This window comes from Aulonocara stuartgranti (genome assembly GCF_965226115.1).
Source record: "Aulonocara stuartgranti genome assembly, chromosome: 7".
In the NCBI taxonomy this organism is placed as follows: domain Eukaryota; kingdom Metazoa; phylum Chordata; class Actinopteri; order Cichliformes; family Cichlidae; genus Aulonocara; species Aulonocara stuartgranti.
In genome coordinates, this window is record NC_138945.1 from 11,932,961 (window position 1) to 11,951,551 (window position 18,591).

Here is an 18,591-nt window from a genome sequence, read left to right on the forward strand (position 1 = left end):
TTAGCGGCAGATAGAGGCTGATGTGGCGACCTTTATAGGGAGCAGCTGAAAGAAGAATTAGAAAAAATGCACTCTGGGATTAACACACAAGTCACCACCTGATACACATTGAGACATCCTTTAGAATGGGCAGAGCAAGAACTCTTGCTCTTCGTCTAATAATACTCTGCTGCCCGTATTATTACTAGGACTTCTTCTACCCACCACATCTCCCCCAATCCTGAAGCAACTTCACTGGCTCCCGGTCAAATTTCGCATCCATTTTAAAATAATTCTGTATACATTCAAGGCTATTCATTCTCTCTCTCCACCGTACCTCTCTGACTTATTACAGATGAAGCTCCCATCCCGCTGCCTCAGATCTTCATCTTCTCTTTCTCTCTCTGTTCCCTCTGCTCGTCTGATCACAATGGGAGGGAGGGCCTTTAGCTGCTCTGCCCCTCGACTTTGGAATTCCCTACCCCCGGACCTCAGAAATATTAGTTCATTCTCTCTTTTTAAGTCCACCCTCAAAACTCATCTGTTTAAAATTGCCTATTCTTAAATTTCTGTATGTTTTAACTTTTATCTTCTATTTTTATCATTGTGTATATTTCCAGTTTTTATCTGTTGTACAGTGTCCTTGGGTGCTTTGAAAGGCGCTATTTAAATAAAATGTATTATTATTATTATTATTATTATTTGATTCGTACTTTGAAATATAACTACTTTTTTTCAACATTTCACAACTCCACAAGAACAAAAATACACACAAATACACATGGGGAAACAGTTTGTCTTGAAACAACAACTGCAATCTCTTAATTTCAACTTTATATTCAAAATGATCCATTGTAATTTTTTTCTTAAATTTCTCCCATTGCTCTTTTTTTTCTCATGGTCTGATTTTTGTTTGTTTTCTTTGTTGTCTGTCCAATGGCATATCAAGATGAAATAAATGTAGTACATTAACCTTAGTCACCATTGCCCCCTTCTCTGTTGCCCATACCCACTCAAACTGCAGGACCACCTTTTACCTGAAAATGTCCCTGTTGGGGCATTATAATTAAAACCACAGAAAAAATGCGTTTTATAACCACTAGTGAGATTTGGAAAATATTTAAGTTGTTTTTTTAAAACTTCTGTTGAGCACTAAAAATTGTGAGGATACTCATTTCTAATCTTTTCCCTCTCAGTCTCTTCAAGTAACACCACAAAAGACCCAGCCAATGCCCAGACAATACACGATCAAGCTGCTTTTATGGTCGAGCTCCCTGGAGTGATGTGGACAGCAAATGGGTTACCTGCTTAACCATAAATTCCGCTTCTGTCAGAAGTGTACGGGGACGGCCAAGTTTGCGGGATCATAAAACCAGCTTCAGTGCCCTGCAGCGATTTTGTAGAAAGGCAAGTAGAGACTTGTATCCTTTTTTATATCCTGAAAGCTTCGTCTATAGTTATCGTCTTCTAAATATTCATTTATTAAAACTATCGATAAAATCTATGAAAACGTCTTACTACATATAAAACTGTATCATTTGCATATATAATATTAAAAGTAAATGTAAATGATTCTGCAGCAAGCAGAAGGAGGCTCTTAACATATGATTATAAGCTTCTGCTTTTATTTACATTAGTGTACTTCCTTTTAGAAACTGTCCGTAGGCATGTTAATGTGCTGTTCCCACACTTCTCATCAATGCCTTGCACAGTATGTAAAGCCTGTTGTTTGACAAGGGTCTAACAAAGAGTGACTAATTCCAATTTCCAACGGATCAGGAATATCATGCTGCTTTGTCATGTAGCTAAAGTCAGTGCCAAGGGATTCCTGATGTTGTGTATTCTTGTTCTGAAGGCGAAAGGCGGAGACATACGGGAAATAAGAGCGCAAGTCCCACCAAACACACACAGCAAAAGTCTCCGATTCGTCAAGGTTGTTTAATTGACAGTTTGTCTGTAAAATCAGCAAACAGCATTTAGTCACGAGTGCACTTCACCAGATATCAAAACGCTTAGTCAATATGGCAGACACACAGCAGAAATGGTTTAGGGCCATCACGACGTTGTGAGATCGGCTAATGAGTAGCGCCGCTACGTAACCTATTGCGACACAGGCTTACCCTTGACGGGAAGTGGGTGGTCTTATACCAAGAACCAGACGCACGGTGAGCGAGAAATGGTATCTAAAAATTGTTTAAGTTGTCTAGACACTTGCTGGGTGTACATAAATATACTACGCGGCTAACCAGCATTGTACAAGGACAGTAACGGATAACTTTTACGTAAGTTATGACCGATTTCTTTTGATTGTTTTTGTGGAAACACTACAATTAGCAGGAATGACAATGTGAGTTCGTTGGCTAATGCGACGTGACTGCCGTGGACATGGGTTCCTAGCATCGACGCTAGCTGCTGTTTCGTAGCATCGTAATGAAATCCTAAATTTAAAGTGTCTTTGCCACATTATTAGTATCACAGTTATTACTGTTATTACTGTGGTATTACAGTTATTACTAAACGTATGAAAAACTCAGTAAATGATTATTCAGTTTAATTAACTCAACGCTGTACGATACGATGATGCTAAAACAAGCTGCGAAGTTGTGTGTTTGAAACAAAACAGATACAATTCTTTCCTAACTGGTGTTATTTATTTATTTGTGTCTTTCTATATAGTCGTTGTCATCATGGTCTCTGCGGCTGTGCTCCATCTGTGGGTTTTAGCTTGGCTGGCTTCTGTTCTCGCTGCTGGTCAGTATCATCAACAGTACAATTCATCTTTAGTCACTGGGGAGTGTTATCTTTTAGTATACACGCAAGAATGAATCAAAATGGACACTCAGAATGTAGATTGTTTTTGACAACATTTTTAGTGTCATATTTCCTGCTGCCCCAGTGTGGGTATAATAACACACTTTCAGAAGGTTTTTTTAAGCATATTTTACCACGTTCAAGGTAAGGTAATTCAATTGTGAGTAAAAAATACTGGCTGAATTGATATCAGCTCAGTAATAAATACAAGTACTAGTAAACATTGCTGATTACATATTTGAGAATTATTATCTGTCAAAGGGAAAACGGCGATGCAGCTTCATGTGAGATGTGGACCAAAGGGTTATTTTAGAGGTGATGCAGTTGTTACCTAATAAAAGCCTTTCTTTAGTGCTGCAAAGATGATGCACAAAATAGAGCTTTCTCATCTGATTCCTTGTGTCCTAGCATGTGTGTTTTGTGGCGGTGATAGAGCGAATAATCTTGATTCATTGCTTATTTCTTTATATTGTGGTTCTAGAGAACCAGATTTTGTACTCATTTTTATTGACATATCTTTAAGCATTAGTTCCCCTGGCTTTCTGATGGTCTTTTACAGTTTTCCCTAAGCACTGGCTGCTTCCCCCCCCACTCATTTCACTTTCATTTTCAGTCCAGTCTTTGTTCCTGGCCATTATCATAAGAAGGTTGTTTCTTTTCTTTGTTAAGACCCTTAACACTAAATCATTCAAATATAAAAAGGCACCTAACTTAGTGTTGTCTACACATAACAGACAACTTAGCAAAGAGCCTATTTTAAGTTGCCAGGTTGGTGGACAGTGGAGGACAAAAGAAGTGACAGTCCTAAAACACTATCTACAGTAATTGAAGAGTGTTTGAAAATTATTTCCTTAAAAATAGAAGAAACAAAATCCAGCAAAGACCTGATCAGGTGATCAATCTACTATTTGCTGAAACCTCATCAGTAATGGTCACAATCAATAAGCCACATTTAAGGAGGGAAACAGGACAGAAAGGCTGAGGCAAGCCAAATCATACAAAAAATAGACTCAGAATCAGTTCTGAGCAGTTGTGCTACATGTAACACTGGCTTTATTTGAATGAATTATCTAATTAGTCATCTAGACACTGGTTCTATCCAACTAATGTGAGAGTGGAAACAGTGTTTTGTCATTGACATTGTGTACCAGTTCAAAATGCAAATGAAGTGTTTTGTTTTAACTTTACCTCTGCAGGCCTTTTTTGTAAAGGCTGAGATAAACTGTACTTTTCAAAATTGAAGAATTGAGGTGATTTAAAGAAAAAAAAGAGCAGGCCTCTGGACAGAGAATTCTAATTAAAAAGTTAAAGTTGAAAATACAACACATATATAGTTTTACAATTTTTTTTTTATTACATATGGTTAGTAAGGACAAGTGAGAAAAAGCACATGCAGTTGATATTGAAACAGACAAGCTCAGGTAAGATGGGGAGCAGCATATGGAAAGGAGAGATAGACAGAAGAGCAGTGTGAGACCTAACAGGACCTAAAATTAATTAGTAAAAAAAAATCTTGATCAGTCGGTTTATTTGTTTATTTATTTTTGCATGAAGAAATTAATGATAGTTTGCTACCTACTACAGACACATGGCTGTCTGTGATGACACATCAAAAGAGATGTTTCTTTTTTGTCTGTTGTTTTTCTCCAGCCTTGTGTCTGTTGTGTTTGTTGGTGTCAATTTTTTCTGTCATATCATTGTTTTTCTGCTCAGTTTCTGTATGTTATTCTTTACAGAAGAAAATTGATGGTTTCTTACTCCACCTCTACCTTTGAAATGAAGTGATGGTTAAAGCTCTTCCTATTGTCTTTGTAAATTGGCAGCAGATTTGGCAGCTAATGCTTCCCAAATGATTAGGGAAGACTAGCTTCACTACCTAAAGAATTACAATTCTCTGAGAATGAATATGGCCCCTTCCTGATTTCTGATATTTTTGCTTTGTTTTGAGATCTTTTAGCCTGCCTCGCTCTGTCAAACAAGTTCTACTTTTGTTGGTTTTTATCGATCTGGGTGTGACCACCGAAATTAAACTCAGCTTTCTGAAACATATGATTAATCACAGTTAATTCATAATTTATCAAGAACTGAGATAGTGCAAACATTATATTGAAGTTCTTCCTCCCAATGGTGGCACAGGTAGCTATTAGGTTCGTAGGCAATTACCTTTTCACATAGGGCCTTGTTGGTTTTGATATCTTTATTTCCTTTATAATTCAAATAATTTACAAAATCAATTTTGTATTTACCTGGGTTTTCTTTGTTTAAAATACAGTTTGTTTGATGATTTCAAACGTAAGCGTGAATGATGCGCAAAAAAAATAAGCATTTATGGTAAAGGTTAAATAATTTGTACATCTGTACTTCATATGTACAGATGTTTGGGGGCCATCAGAATCCCTCCAGCTTTCTCTGTTTCAGGGAAGCTAGTTACAAGCCAGCATGATGAGCACAACGTTTTAGCTATGCCCACCTCCACCTCAACCTTATATATCCCAAAAGTTGGGAAATTGTAACTGCAATGTTAATTATGTAATGACTGTAAAGACATTGTGCTGTACTGTAACTAGTGTAAAAGATGATTATTTTTCTGACTTGGTATAACCATGGACACCATGTGTGTCCATGTTGCCATGACAGGCGGAGTTTAATGTTGCATTAAAAAGAGGAATGTGGTCACGTCTCATCACACTTAGCAGCAGATGTTCCTATTGTGGTTGTATTGCTTAGACTGTGACAGGAACTGTGGGTAATTTGATGGCTCAGACTCACAGAAATGTATTAATAATCTTGTTGCTGACACAAGCACAGTGCTCATCAGCTATATTTTTCTGAGTTTTACTCTGCATGTGGGTTTACTTTTTTTTTTTGTGTGTGTTTGGTTTTTTGTTTTGACCTTCAGAAGACGACTATCATTTGGTGATAGCCCCACAGTCTCCAGTGGTTCAGATTGGGTCTAACTTGACAGCTATCTGCATGATCAACAACACAACTGAAGTCACAGCAGATGATCTCTACTGGAAGCTTTCTGAAATTATACCCAAAGAGCATTACATCAAGATCAACAGTTCAGCACTTAATGTCACTGTCACCATCAGAAGTGAAAAGTCTGAATGGTTATTTTGCAGCTGCAAGACAGAGTCACACTATGTTGTCCTAAACAGGGGCAAATTTACTCATGGGATTTGGCTGAGGAAAGGCTGTAAGTTCTTATTGTCATAACTTGAAAATCTATTGCTGTTTTTACCCAAATGCAGCTATAATTCTTTTTTTTTTCGATCGGTTGTGATAACAGTAGTTTGTTTTCCTTTCTGTGTTTCCAATAGTATATGATGACAGAATTATTAGCCCCCCTATGAAAATTTAATTTTCAAGTATTCAAGTATTTTCCAAGTGCTGTGAAACACAGCTTTTCCAAATATCTTGGTTTTATTTTGGATATCTATATTATTTTACTTTGCACACAGAAACAAAATTAGTTAAGACAAACTAATACCAGGGTTAAAATGATTAACCCTGATGCTATTAGTCAATTGTGTATCATTTTTTGGAGAAAACAGCCTGTAGTGTTGTCTTGATGTATGTTGAATCATACAGGCAAGGAAATGCCAAAAATGTTCATCTGGCTGTAGTGTTTAAAATGGGAGAAACGTTGATACCATAGATGTATCTGGAGGCTGAAGGGTACCACTGGCCGTTGCCAGTATTTATTTATTTTTGGGGGGTGAAATACTTCTTATTGTGGGCTAATATAAATACTTAATGCTGTTTTCTAAATAAAACTAGTCTGTTAAGAAATACTATGTTGAAAATCCCTTTCTCTGTTAAAAAGCAAACAGCAAAACTTTGATAAAAACTTTGAATTTCATAAAGGGGTAATTATTTTGTCCTCATTTGTAAGCTGAATTTAAATTTAATATATATATATATAAACCACCTGATAATGATACAGAAAAAATGCACTGAAAATTGTAATTTTGTGGCATGCAGAGATAAACTTTGTGAGTTTAGTTTTTGTTTTGTTTAAATATCAGATCGCCCGGAGAAGCCAAAGAATCTGTCCTGTATAGCAGTTCAGGAGAGCGACACTATCTCATCAAACATCAAATGTCAGTGGGAAGCAGTAGGACATCAAACGGAAGCTGTCCCTACAAATTATACACTGTTTATTAGACAAACGGGGTGAGTACACGCTTCATGAATCATTACTTTTTTTGTTTACAATTCTGTTTTTCATTCATTATGGTGAAACTAAGTCAAGCTGTATGTTAAAGCCAGCTCATCACAGTAGTGTTGTATTACATTTTTATGTTCCTGGTATGGACAATTTAAACATGTAATGTCTGTCAGTGTCAAGTTGTATAGCCACACGGCCACAATCAAATATGAACACACGAAACATGGGCACCTTGACACATAGGGGGTAATTTATCCTGACCACTTAATCTAACATGCATGTGTTTGGACTGTGGGAGGAAGCTAGAGTACCTCAAGAGAACCCATGCAGGGGCAAAGAGACCATGCATACCCTGATTGTGCAAATCTTTGCACCATTATGCCACCTAAATGTAATGTGACTTTTTAAACTAGTAATGAATACCAGTTGTCAAGCTTTGTGTAGGTTTTACTGTCAAGTAAATTGTCTTCTACTTCTTTTTTTAGTGATAAAATTTATACTGCATCAATATTAGGGCCAGTAAACAAAACCACAGTGGATCTGAATCTCTTTCCTCATCATATGGAACTGGAGATTTGGGTGGTGGCACAAAATGAACTTGGAAAAGAAGAGTCTGAACATCTGATAAAGCTTGCTAATTGCTTTGGTAAGTAAATAGTACATTTGATTATTATGTTTAACATATTTGCATGTTCTGAGCCAGTAGTCTAAAACGTATATTCAGATTAAGTGATGTTGATTGTCTTGAATTCTGTGTGTGTGTGTGTGTGTGTGTGTGTGTGTGTGTGTGTGTGTGTGTGTGTGTGTGTGACAGTAAAAACAAAGCCTCCATCCGTCGCAGTCATTTCAGAGGCAGTTTTTCCCACCTCCCTTGTGATGAGCTGGAATTCTTCTATTGATAAAAGTTATCTGGAAACGATATATGAAATTAGATTCTGCCCATTGGGATCTCAAAAGTGGTTTTATGTAAGTATGTTTGTATACCCTTCCATCAAAAATTGCCATTGTAAAAGACAATATTACCATATTTCTAAAAGATTCAAACTATTGTGTAAACCTGTAAATCAGTTAAGATTCCAGTGTTGTGTTATGTATTAATGAACAAATCTGCAGAAATTGTATTACTGACAATTTTAAGAAAATCTGATTTAGTTTCATGACATGTTGAATCTGTTCTCCACAAAGCTCTTGAGAGTGATTGAGAATGAAGGTTTACTTTAGCACAGTAATATGTTTTTTTGTGTTCTATACAACCTTCTACAGTGTCCCTGTACAGTGTGTACACCATTTTATCTTTGTAGCACTTGCTCAAGGTGCTCAAATGGTAACACAGTGGCTCTGTGGTTAGTACTGTTGCCTCAAAGCAAGAGGGTCCTGTATTTGCTGAAATCTTAGAGTCTTAATATTTTAAATGTGATTCTTCTCAGACTGGTACATATTAACTCTTGTTTTATTTTTAAGTGACATATGGTTTATGTTTTTAGGTACCTCTGGCAGACACTTCGAGGTATATACAGTCCTTTAGACTCCAGAACCTGCAACCAGACACAGTTTATGTCACTCAGGTACGGTGCAAATATAATAATAATAACAAGCACTGTGGTTACTGGAGTGACTGGAGTAGCAACGTTACCGAGAGAACACCAGAGGATTGTGAGTATTATGAATTCCAGTTCGGACTAGTTTCAGTAAAAGCATTTCATCAAATGAAATATTTTGCTACAGACAATTAGCACAGTTATGATTAATAAATTGTTCACTTAATACTATGTTATACACGATGAATAAACTATTCAGACTCTGAAGTCCTCAAGAGCTTTTTGTATCCAAAAGCATAAAGATTGAAAATAAAAACCTCTGGCAGTGAGAAGATTTACTGAACCTGTGAAACTGCATACATTGTCCACCCATGTGTTTACGGGTTCTTTTGTCCTTTTGATAAACTAAAAGATTTAATATTCTGTTCTTTTTCTTTTACCTAGTACCAAAAAGTAAACCAGATGTATGGATAATCACGTCGGAGGAAGGCCTAAATAAACGACAAATTGAGTTCATTTGTAAGGTAAATTTCCATCACATTCAATTTAACATTTAAAAACAGTTTTATCTAACAATACTCCTGTTGTCATAAGCACAAAGCATTAGAATTTATTTGACATGAAAGGTTTAACATAAATGATAGACATTCTACAGATGGACCAAAACATTTAGATACATTTTTAACTGAACTGAACCAGTTAAAAACACAAACAAAAGGAACTATTGCTGCCAACCCTAACTCACCACAGCCAACATGTTAGAACAGACTGTCATAGACTATTTTCATAGTCTTCAGTATAGTTAATTATAGTTAAAATATTTTATTCATTATAGCAAGCAGTTTGATGAATGGCTAGATCAATAAAATTTTAACAGAATAGAATGAATGAGTTGGACAGATTGCGATATAGTCCTGGATATAGTCAATGGTTTGAATAACAGATTTAAAAATTGGAATACGAGAGGTCATTTAATAATATTTGTTCTTTTCTTTCAGACACACTAAAGATTTCCTTAATTTTTATGTATAGCCTTATTCGGATAATATAACAATCCAGTTTAAAAATCATCTTATTTTATTGTCACACCAAGTTGTAGATTTGCACTTTGCACCAGTTGTTGTAATTGCATATGTTTGCTTTTCAAATATATGCTACTAACAGGCAAGTTACATATTGTAACATCAACAGTGTTAACATAGATAAAGGGTGTTTCTCTCATCTCTTGTTTATTTTTTAAGGCATAATTTGATATTTGTGGCTATACCAAAATTTTGGCAAGTAACTAATATCAGCCAATATATTGGCCCCACAGATTTATCTGTCGGGCTCTATTGAACACACTGTTCAGTGTGATAAATAACATAAATAATTTTGTTTCATAGACACACTGGCATTTTGGTTTTTTTTTTAGCATTTATGCTAGCCCTTCTTAGGCCCTAGGGACCATTTTTGGCCCATTGACTTCCATTATAAACGCTATTTTTCACTGCAGAATTATTAACGTTAATGTCTTGGTGATTACTTATGTTTCCCTTTCGTTTTGGTCTATGAGCCTTAGAGTTGTAATTTTTTTATTTGTCCACCGGGTGGCGCCCTTGCTCCACATTTGATCCCTGCTGGAAAACAGCGGGCTGCTTGGACAGACCTGCCGGAAATGAAGCCTCATTTCCGGCGTGCAGCAGCAGCTTCGCCCGCTGATCGGGCGGGACCATTTTTTGGTCCCTAGTATTTAGTATTTATTGTCATTGTCAAGAACAATGAAATTGCGTTTGGGGCTTCCATACAACCCAAAAAAAAGAAGAAAATAATAAATACCCCTTAAAACCCAAGTGTACATATTTAACCCAGTGTGACTCCAATGCAATAAGACAATCCTTAGCAATAATGTTCGTAGAAATTCAGACAAAGACCTGAGAAACATGACAAAATACAACAATGCAACCTATTCAATATTATTGTACTGTGAGATATGATATCAGATATGATAGTTATCTATTTAAGAAAGAGGGGGGGGGGGGGCAGGAGGGGGAAGAGAATAAAGATATGATGCACCAATGCAGACCAGTTCATTGCTATTAAGAAGTTGGATATGGTTATTGTCCGTGAGAGGGGGGCAGAGAGTTCAGGAGCCTCACAGCCTGTGGATACAGGCTGTTGGCCAGTCTGGATGTTCTGGCCTGTATAGACCTGTACCTTCTCCCTTAGGGCAGCAGATGGAAAAGGTGGCGCGCAGGGTGATGTTGGTCCCGCAGGATACTGTGCACCCTCCTCAGACAGCGAGTGGGGAAGATGTTACTGATCTCTGGCAGACTTGTTCCAATAATTCTGCCAGCTTCTTTCACCACCCGCTGGAGTGCTTGCTGATCGGCCTTGGTGCAGCTGGGGAACCACACTAGAAATCCATACGTCAGAACGCTGCTGATGGCACAGTTGTAGAAGTTCAACATCAGAGATCTGGGAATGTGTGCGCTCCGCAGTCTCCTCAGGTAGTAGAGGCGCTGTTGGGCCTTCCGTACAACTGAGGTGATATGGTTGCCCCAGGACAGGTCCTCGGTCACAGTTACCCCCAAGAATTTAAAACTGCTCACCCTCTCCACCGCCTCACTGCCAATGAAGAGAGGCAGATGGTTGTTATGACCCCTCTTCCGGAAATCTACAATGATCTCCTTGGTCTTTTTGGTGTTTAAGACCAAGTTATTGTCGTGGCACCATGACTCTAGTTGTTGCACCTCTGTCCTATAGTTTGTCTCATCATTGTTGGATATAAGTCCGAGCACTGTAGTGTCATCTGCAAACTTAACAATGAGATTGGACGCGCAGGAGGAAATACAGTCATGGGTGAAGAGAGTGTATAGCAGAGGGCTCAGAACACACCCCTGAGGGGCACCGGTGTTGACCACAAGGGTGGAAGAGGTGTTCTTACCCACTCTGACACTCTGTCTACGGTTAGTGAGGAAGTCCACAATCCAGTTGCACAGAGAGGAGTTAAGTCCCAGTTGGTGGAGTTTGGGACGGAGTTTGTATGGCCGGATGGTATTAAAAGCCGAGCTGTAGTCTACAAAGAGGAGCCGTGCATAGGTGTTCCTGTGTTCCAAGTGCTTCAGTAATGTGTGCAGCACTGTGGCGATCGCATCCTCGGTTGACCGGTTCTCCCTGTATGCAAACTGGTGTGAGTCCAGGGATGGTGGAAAAGCAGCTCTGATGTGTTTAATGACCAGTCTCTCCAGGCATTTGGCGGGAATGGGGGTGAGTGCCACAGGTCTGAAATCGTTCAGACATGTGACATTTGACTGTTTTGGGATGGGAACGATGGTTGCTGCTTTGAAACAGGATGGTACCAGTGAACAGGACAACGAGGTGTTATATATAGAGGTGAAGACGTCCGCCAGGTCCGCAGCACAGTCTTTTAGCACCCGGCCCAGCACTCCATCCGGCCCGGCCGCCTTCCTGGTGTTAATGCTCCGGAACACACGCCTCAGCTCATGAGTGCTCAGGACCGGAGCAGGGTCGGTTGAGGGGAGAGGGGACAGGACAGGGTCGGTGTTCTCCCTGTCAAAACGGGCATAAAAGAGATTTAGATCCTCAGCCAGAGTAGAACTGTCGGCTGAGGGTGATGGTGTTCTTCTTTTGTAGTCCGTGATAGCCCTGATGCCCTCCCAGACCTGCCTTGGGTTTGTGTTGTTCTCAAACCTGGCCTCGATACGCTCGATAGGACCATGAGAGGGTGCATTTTTTTTTAGTCATCAGGAAATGACGTATTTGTTGTCACGTGGTATCGGACGTGTGGGCTGGAAAAAGCAGTCCCCGGTGATCGTGCCCCGGTGATCGTCGCGACTTACCCCGGCAACATGCACTTATTTCGGCCTAGAGGAGGAGCATTTGCCGCCTGGAGACCATTTTCTGGTCCTGAAAAAAAAAAAAAAAAAGGCGATCGAAATGAATGTTGGTGCCAATCTTTAGTCCATCTAAAGGCCTAATTATAATAACAATTGAATATTACCTCAAATGGTTTTTTTGGAAAATATTCAAGTTTTATGTTTTTTGGGGCAAAAAAAGCAGTGCGCTCATGTGACGAAACCGGGATATAAAGGGTTAAAATCCGCGAAATGTAATTAAAACTTGACATGAATATTTCAAGGAGAAGTAGGTCTAAAAGATTGGCTAATTTAAAGTGGAATAAAATATTAATATATAAATTTTTTATAGCACTTTTTTGGGCGTGGTCGATTAGGACCGATAGTGTGTGCATTTTATGAAATGCGCTCCTGCAAAAAAAATAAAAGTGGATCGAAATGAATGTTAGTGCCAATCTTTGGTCCATCTAAAGGCCTAATTATAATAACAAACAAATATTACTTCAAATGTTTTTTTTGGAAAATATTTAGTTTTTTGTTTTTTGGAGCTAAAAAAACAGGGCGCTCATGTAATAAAACTGGGATTTAAAGGGTTAAAACAACGAAAATATAATTAAAACTTTATATGAATATTTCAGGGAGAAGTAGTTTTAAAAGACTGACCAATTTAAAGTGGAAAAAAATATGAATATATAATCTTTTTATTGCACTGTTGGGGCGGGACCATTTTTGGTCCCCAGGGCTCTAAAGGGATGCATTTTTAAGGGCCAGCCAAGGGCTAGCAGTCATGTTGGTTGTTTTTGTGTAATAATGAGAACTGTCTGCATACTGTCTGCAACTTTGCTCATCCAGGATCCAGAGTTTTCCAATGGGAGGATAAGAAGATTTAACATAATGATTGAGAAACAAAAGGATAGTATCAGGAATGGAACTTGGGAGATTATTCCAGTGAACAGAAGTCTGACAGATGGCAGCTCAAGTAAAAAACAGATCACTCCACTAAAAACGATTACCTTGGATGATGAGGAGTCTGTGACCGTGTATGTCACAGCCATAAATTCTGTGGGGGCATCTCCTCAGGCAAAGTTGATCATTTCCCGCAAAACACGGGGTAAGTGTCCATGTTGACCTTGAATTTACAGGCGTGACATTTAGACACAACTGTGACATATAATCTAAAGCAGTCCAGATAATATTTTCAGCATAAAATCACACACACAAATTAGAATGTTCTTGATTAATAAGTAACAGTAACAGAGACGTACGATGGTATCCAAAGGGACCCAGCAGCAACCATGAACCAGGATGCCATGTGGTTTATGATCATAATTTTTAACTCTCAGCTGTTTGCGAAGCCCCAGGTATAAAACTGCAGTTAACAGAATCAGTATAGTGGTGTGAGTAATGTATGATTATATGCCTAGTATACACATAGTAGATAATTTCAGAACTTTAACTCAAAGTTCTTAGCAGGTTTTAACTCGAGGTCAGATGAGTTTTATAATTTACTAAATGTAGTTTATTCACTAAGTCTGGTCCAAATCAAGACCGAATGTATGACAAATTGGGCTATGGTTATATTTGTTATTTCATGTGTGTGTGTGTCTGTTACAGAACCTCCTGCAGTGGAAAAAACGGAGGTACAGTCCCATAACGGTCAGCTGTTTCTTTCATGGAAACCCCCTAACAGAACAGTGTCCGAGTATGTGGTGGAATGGGTCAGTGATGGTGAGAGAAACTGGCAGAGGGAAAATGGAAAAACAAACTACACTGCAATTAAAGGTATTTTTTCTGTTTTTCTGAGGGTTTAGGAAACAAAAAGTTGTTGTACAACCCTCTTGAAGAAATATGGAATAACCACGTTTGGAGAATGTTCATTTAGTTGTTTAAAGGCATATGGCACCCATCATAAAATCTCTCTCGTGTCATGGCTGTTGTTGAAGCTGTTGTTTAGTTTGAGCTGTCATAAAGAGGAGACTGACTGTACTGTGCAGATGGCACTTTAGGTAGATCTTTTTAAAAAGCGATAAAAAGGTGGAGTCAAAAAGCTAGTCTCTGATTTCATTGTTTAATGATAATGATATGGCGTTATAAAGAGTCAAGTTTCTTATTGATAAGCAACACAAATGATAAATATGTTATAGTGACTTTAATACAACCTTGTTAAAGCAAGAAAGTATTCTCTTGTAACAAGGAATTAATATATTTTGCATACACTGCAGCGGATCTTAAAGCAAAACCTTTAAGTTAACTTTTACTATGGCTGCTAATACTAATAGCTTCTGTTGCTTTACTCTAACTGCATGTTGTATAAGATTGCTATTAATTAAAGAGTGCTTTTCCCCCCTTTTTTAACCTTGATGTCAAATCTAGGGGACCTTAAGCAATTTGTTCAATACAGAATATCAGTGTACCCTATATATGGCAAACTGGTTGGGAAGCCAGTCCTTGAACGAGCCTATTTTGAACAAGGAGGTAAGAGATCATACTTGTCAATTAATCAATAGTAAACCATTGTATTTTGAATTGTTGTGGATATTATAATTTGAATAATGCTGTCTCGTAAAATTGATGTTAACGCCATAACCGTTATAATGTCATTTTAACGAGATTGTATAGAATGCATTTGATGATTCTATGCAAAATTTTTATATTAATCATTTGACAAGTTATATATTGTCTATCAGTTATTTCCACAGAGATGTTCTTAAAGTCAGTTTGTTGTTATTTTTATTTTTTTGTACAGTTCCATCACAAGGCCCTATTGTTAACCTGAGTGGTGACCCAGGATGTTACACAGCCAAGCTGGAGTGGGATGAGATTCCTCTGATAAAACGACGCGGCTTCATCACAAACTACACAATATACTATCGAAGTGGGACTGAAACTCGTGGTATCTACTGGTTCCATGTTGTGCTGAACTGTTAGGTTAGCTTTTTAAAATGAAAACACTCAATTGCCAGGCTAACCTTTGATTTCTGTTGTTCTTTCTTGCAGGCATAACTGTGCCAGCTAACACCACCTCATACACTTTGACATCATTATCACGCAACACAAAGTATGACATTTGGATAAAGGCTTCAACTATCAGAGGCTCAGTCAATGGCTCTAACCACTCGTTCACTACTCTGAAATATGGTCAGTACATGATCCAACTAGTTGAGAAATGTCACAAAGTCAGTTTTACCATTTCCAAAGTGTCTGTGTAGGGTCTCAGTCAATCGAGGTGTTGTAATCTTGAGAGATTGAAAAGAAGGCTACTGGAGCGTCTTGGATGAGAGGCTAATTGAAGTTTAGATTTTTACCATTGGTTTTTGAATTGCTGTTAACCCTTTGTCTTATCTATATATCTTTTTCACCTCACAGCACCAGGAGAAATTGAAGGCATTGTGGTAGGAGTGAGCCTTGGGTTTCTGTTTGTTGTTCTCATGACCATGCTGCTCTGTTTCTGCAAAAAAGATGTGTAAGTTACCCATAAATATCTCTTGGGATGTTTACCGCCTCTCAGTGAATGGCTGTAAACTGAACACGTACATCTAGGGTTTCCATTTACTCTTTGTTGCATCTTACCTTTTCCAAGACTGCAGGCATTTTAACGTGCCTTTGGGTGTACAGCACTTTAGTCATTGGATGAGGCACATAATACTAGTTTATTTTGAGCATACCAATCTTAAAAATTGTAAACATTCATTACTTCATACACAATATTCATCATAATAGCTCCACTGAAACTGTGATTTCAATATTTTTGGAGTTATTGTATTTTTCTATATAAGTATGTTTTGTTTTTTTCTTTTCTACAGGATCAAGGACAACTTTTGGCCTCAGATTCCAAATCCCGGAGATAGCACCATTGGAAACTGGTCTCCAGATTATCCTTTGAAAGTAAGAGTTTCACATTAGTGCATAGGTGTCAAACTCTGGCCCGTGGGCCAAATGTAATTAGGCTGCAGGCCAAATTTGGCGAAGCCATACCAAATTACTATTAGAGCTGGCCTACTGGTATTATACAGCTAATATATATATTGTTTAGTATTAAGCTTTGTTTGTTCCATATTCAGTTTTTCAGCAAAACGTGTTTGAGTCCATAAGAAAAGATTCATTCTTATATCTGGAGGAATAAATATCTTTCAATAAATATTAACGTTAGCCTGCGACTTTGTTCCAGTTTTGAATTTTGGCCCACTGTGTATTTGAGTTTGACACCCCTGCATTAGTGTGTCAGCATGACCAGAATAATGGTAATAAAAAAAATATTAAACCACCAGGACATAGCACAAATGATTGCTTGCATAAAGCAGATTGCTCATTCTCAACCCTGTTTGTCATCACTGCATAGACATTTCTGTTAGCTAATGACACTTGCCTCATACAACAAGGTCAGAGTACTGAGTGAAGAACTGTCTTCCATGTTTCGTGTCATGCATAAAATGTCAGCTGAAAGCATTGCAGGTACAGCTTTCAGAGAGGTCCAGTGACTAAAAGAATTACCCCATTAATAGTGTCCTAATTTACAAATCCCTTTCATAGGAGAGGAAGCACAGAGGTGTCAAACTAACAAGCTTTTTTTTATTGAAACATTTTTGCCTCTATTGGATAGTGGAGCAGTGCAGATAGAGAAGAAAGTGGTGAGGGAGGGGGAAAACTTGCAGCAAAGGGCCACGGTTTGAACTCGAACCTGGGCTGTACTTTGGCCAAGTGGCATGTGGATGCCTGCTGAAGCACTGAGTTACAGTGGCACGGCAAAATTAGGCTTTAAAACTGACTAATATGTCTAATATGTCTTTATCTGTAGATAGCTTAATACTGTCCCGTTTTGTATTTAATCAGATGCATTTCTCTTTTGCTTTCTTTTTCTACAGGCAGAGGCACCAAGAGAGAACTGTCTATCTGGCATCAGTGTGCTTAATGTGGATGTTTGTGATGCAAAGTGTGTATTTGAGGAGGACAAGGCAAGTCTGCCTCTGAAAAAGGACAAGTATCTGTCTGAGGAGCACAGCAGTGGAATCGGTGGCTCCTCCTGCATGTCCTCACCTCGACAGAGTGTGTCTGACAGTGATGAGGGTGGTGATATGGCTGACACCACGGCCAGCACTATTCAGTACTCCTCTGTAGTCGCCTCCAGTGGTTACAAGGGCCAGAACCCAAGCTCTCTGCCCCAGCAGTCCATTTTTTCACGGTCTGAGTCCACACAGCCACTGCTGGACTGTGAAGAGAACCATGACACCATGGTGCAGGAGGGCAGCAGACAGTGTTTCCTGAGACAGCCCTGCTTTACTCACAATGCAGGGAATGAAAATGCCACCGACAGTAATGACTTCAACCCGTTGGAGATGGAGCAGCAAGAGGTGCTGGACTTCTGTCCCCTGGAAGAAGACACTGAACACACAGCACCTGCAGATTGCCAATCTGATGACTGGATACCAGCACCGGTCTCCAGCTACATGCCTCAGCTGGGTGGCTACAGGCCACAGTAAGAACTCAGATGGCTCGTCTGATACATGCATCACCTACATATGTGGTCTTGTGCCTTTGTTAGTCCTGGGTGTTTATTTAAAGTATTGAACAAATCCCAGTATATCTTTTGCACTTAATCAAATGTAAATAGTCCCATTATATTACACTGTAAAGAGTAATGTGAATTAGAGCTTGCGGTTGTCGTTTGCACGCTTTACTCTCACAAGGAAAAATTACATAGCCAGTTCTTTGTAAATAAAACAACATCTTCAACATAATGACGAAATACAATTTTATACTAACATAAACTGCTAATGGCATGCCAGACTGCTCAGTGCAGCCTAATGTCCTTAATCTCACTTGAATTTTAATTTTTAAGTGACAGTTTATAGCTGAATGTAAAGTCTTATGTTTTTATTGCATTTATTAAAGGCACCATGAAGCTCTTAAAATGTTGAAACTGTTGTTTTTCAGTTTTCCTAATGTTAATTCCAGATGTTGTTGGAAGATGTGTTTTCTCACCTAAGGCTGTGTCAAAGCAAGCATTATATCTTAATTTGTTGTATCACAATGTTAAAACAATTTGGAATACCGTGTGGTCATAAACAGCATTGCTTCAGCTCTGATCAATCACTGCTGATTGTATTTCTTTTTCAAATGTCACCATGCTAAAGCTTAACAATAAAACATGAAGGGAAGTCAGTAAGCTTCGTTTTTTTTATTTTTGCTAGACATTCCAATGAACTGCTTTGAGTCACACGTAAGTAACCTGGGA

At 38.4% G+C, this 18,591-nt stretch overlaps 1 protein-coding gene across 6 annotated transcripts; it reads left to right on the forward strand.

Moving 5' to 3' along the window:
- The first annotated feature begins 2,022 nt into the window (after positions 1-2,022).
- On the forward strand, positions 2,023-18,518 carry il6st (interleukin 6 cytokine family signal transduce). 6 transcript variants are annotated; one of them, XM_082538702.1, is made up of 16 exons: positions 2,023-2,144; positions 2,656-2,730; positions 5,690-5,989; positions 6,822-6,969; positions 7,450-7,610; positions 7,779-7,930; positions 8,449-8,617; positions 8,947-9,026; positions 13,212-13,470; positions 13,974-14,141; positions 14,733-14,834; positions 15,106-15,252; positions 15,357-15,497; positions 15,726-15,822; positions 16,163-16,244; positions 17,222-18,518. In XM_082538702.1, the coding sequence occupies exons 2-16, from the start codon at positions 2,667-2,669 to the stop codon at positions 17,834-17,836; spliced, it is 2,685 nt and encodes an 894-aa protein (XP_082394828.1). In that variant the 5' UTR covers positions 2,023-2,144; positions 2,656-2,666; the 3' UTR covers positions 17,837-18,518. The 6 variants fall into 6 exon arrangements, with proteins under 6 accessions (XP_082394828.1, XP_082394830.1, XP_082394832.1 ...); XM_082538704.1 differs by having other exon boundaries at positions 5,693-5,989; XM_082538703.1 differs by having other exon boundaries at positions 2,077-2,261; positions 5,693-5,989.
- Positions 18,519-18,591: the final 73 nt, after the last annotated feature.

Coding starts and splice junctions, on each gene's coding strand:
- il6st (XM_082538702.1), top strand. CDS start 2,667: ATGGTCTCTGCGGCTGTGCTCCATCTGTGGGTTTTAGCTTGGCTGGCT. Junction 7,931..8,448: donor GATCTCAAAAGTGGTTTTAT/GTAAGTATGTTT, acceptor TTATGTTTTTAG/GTACCTCTGGCAGACACTTC. Junction 16,245..17,221: donor CTCCAGATTATCCTTTGAAA/GTAAGAGTTTCA, acceptor CTTTTTCTACAG/GCAGAGGCACCAAGAGAGAA.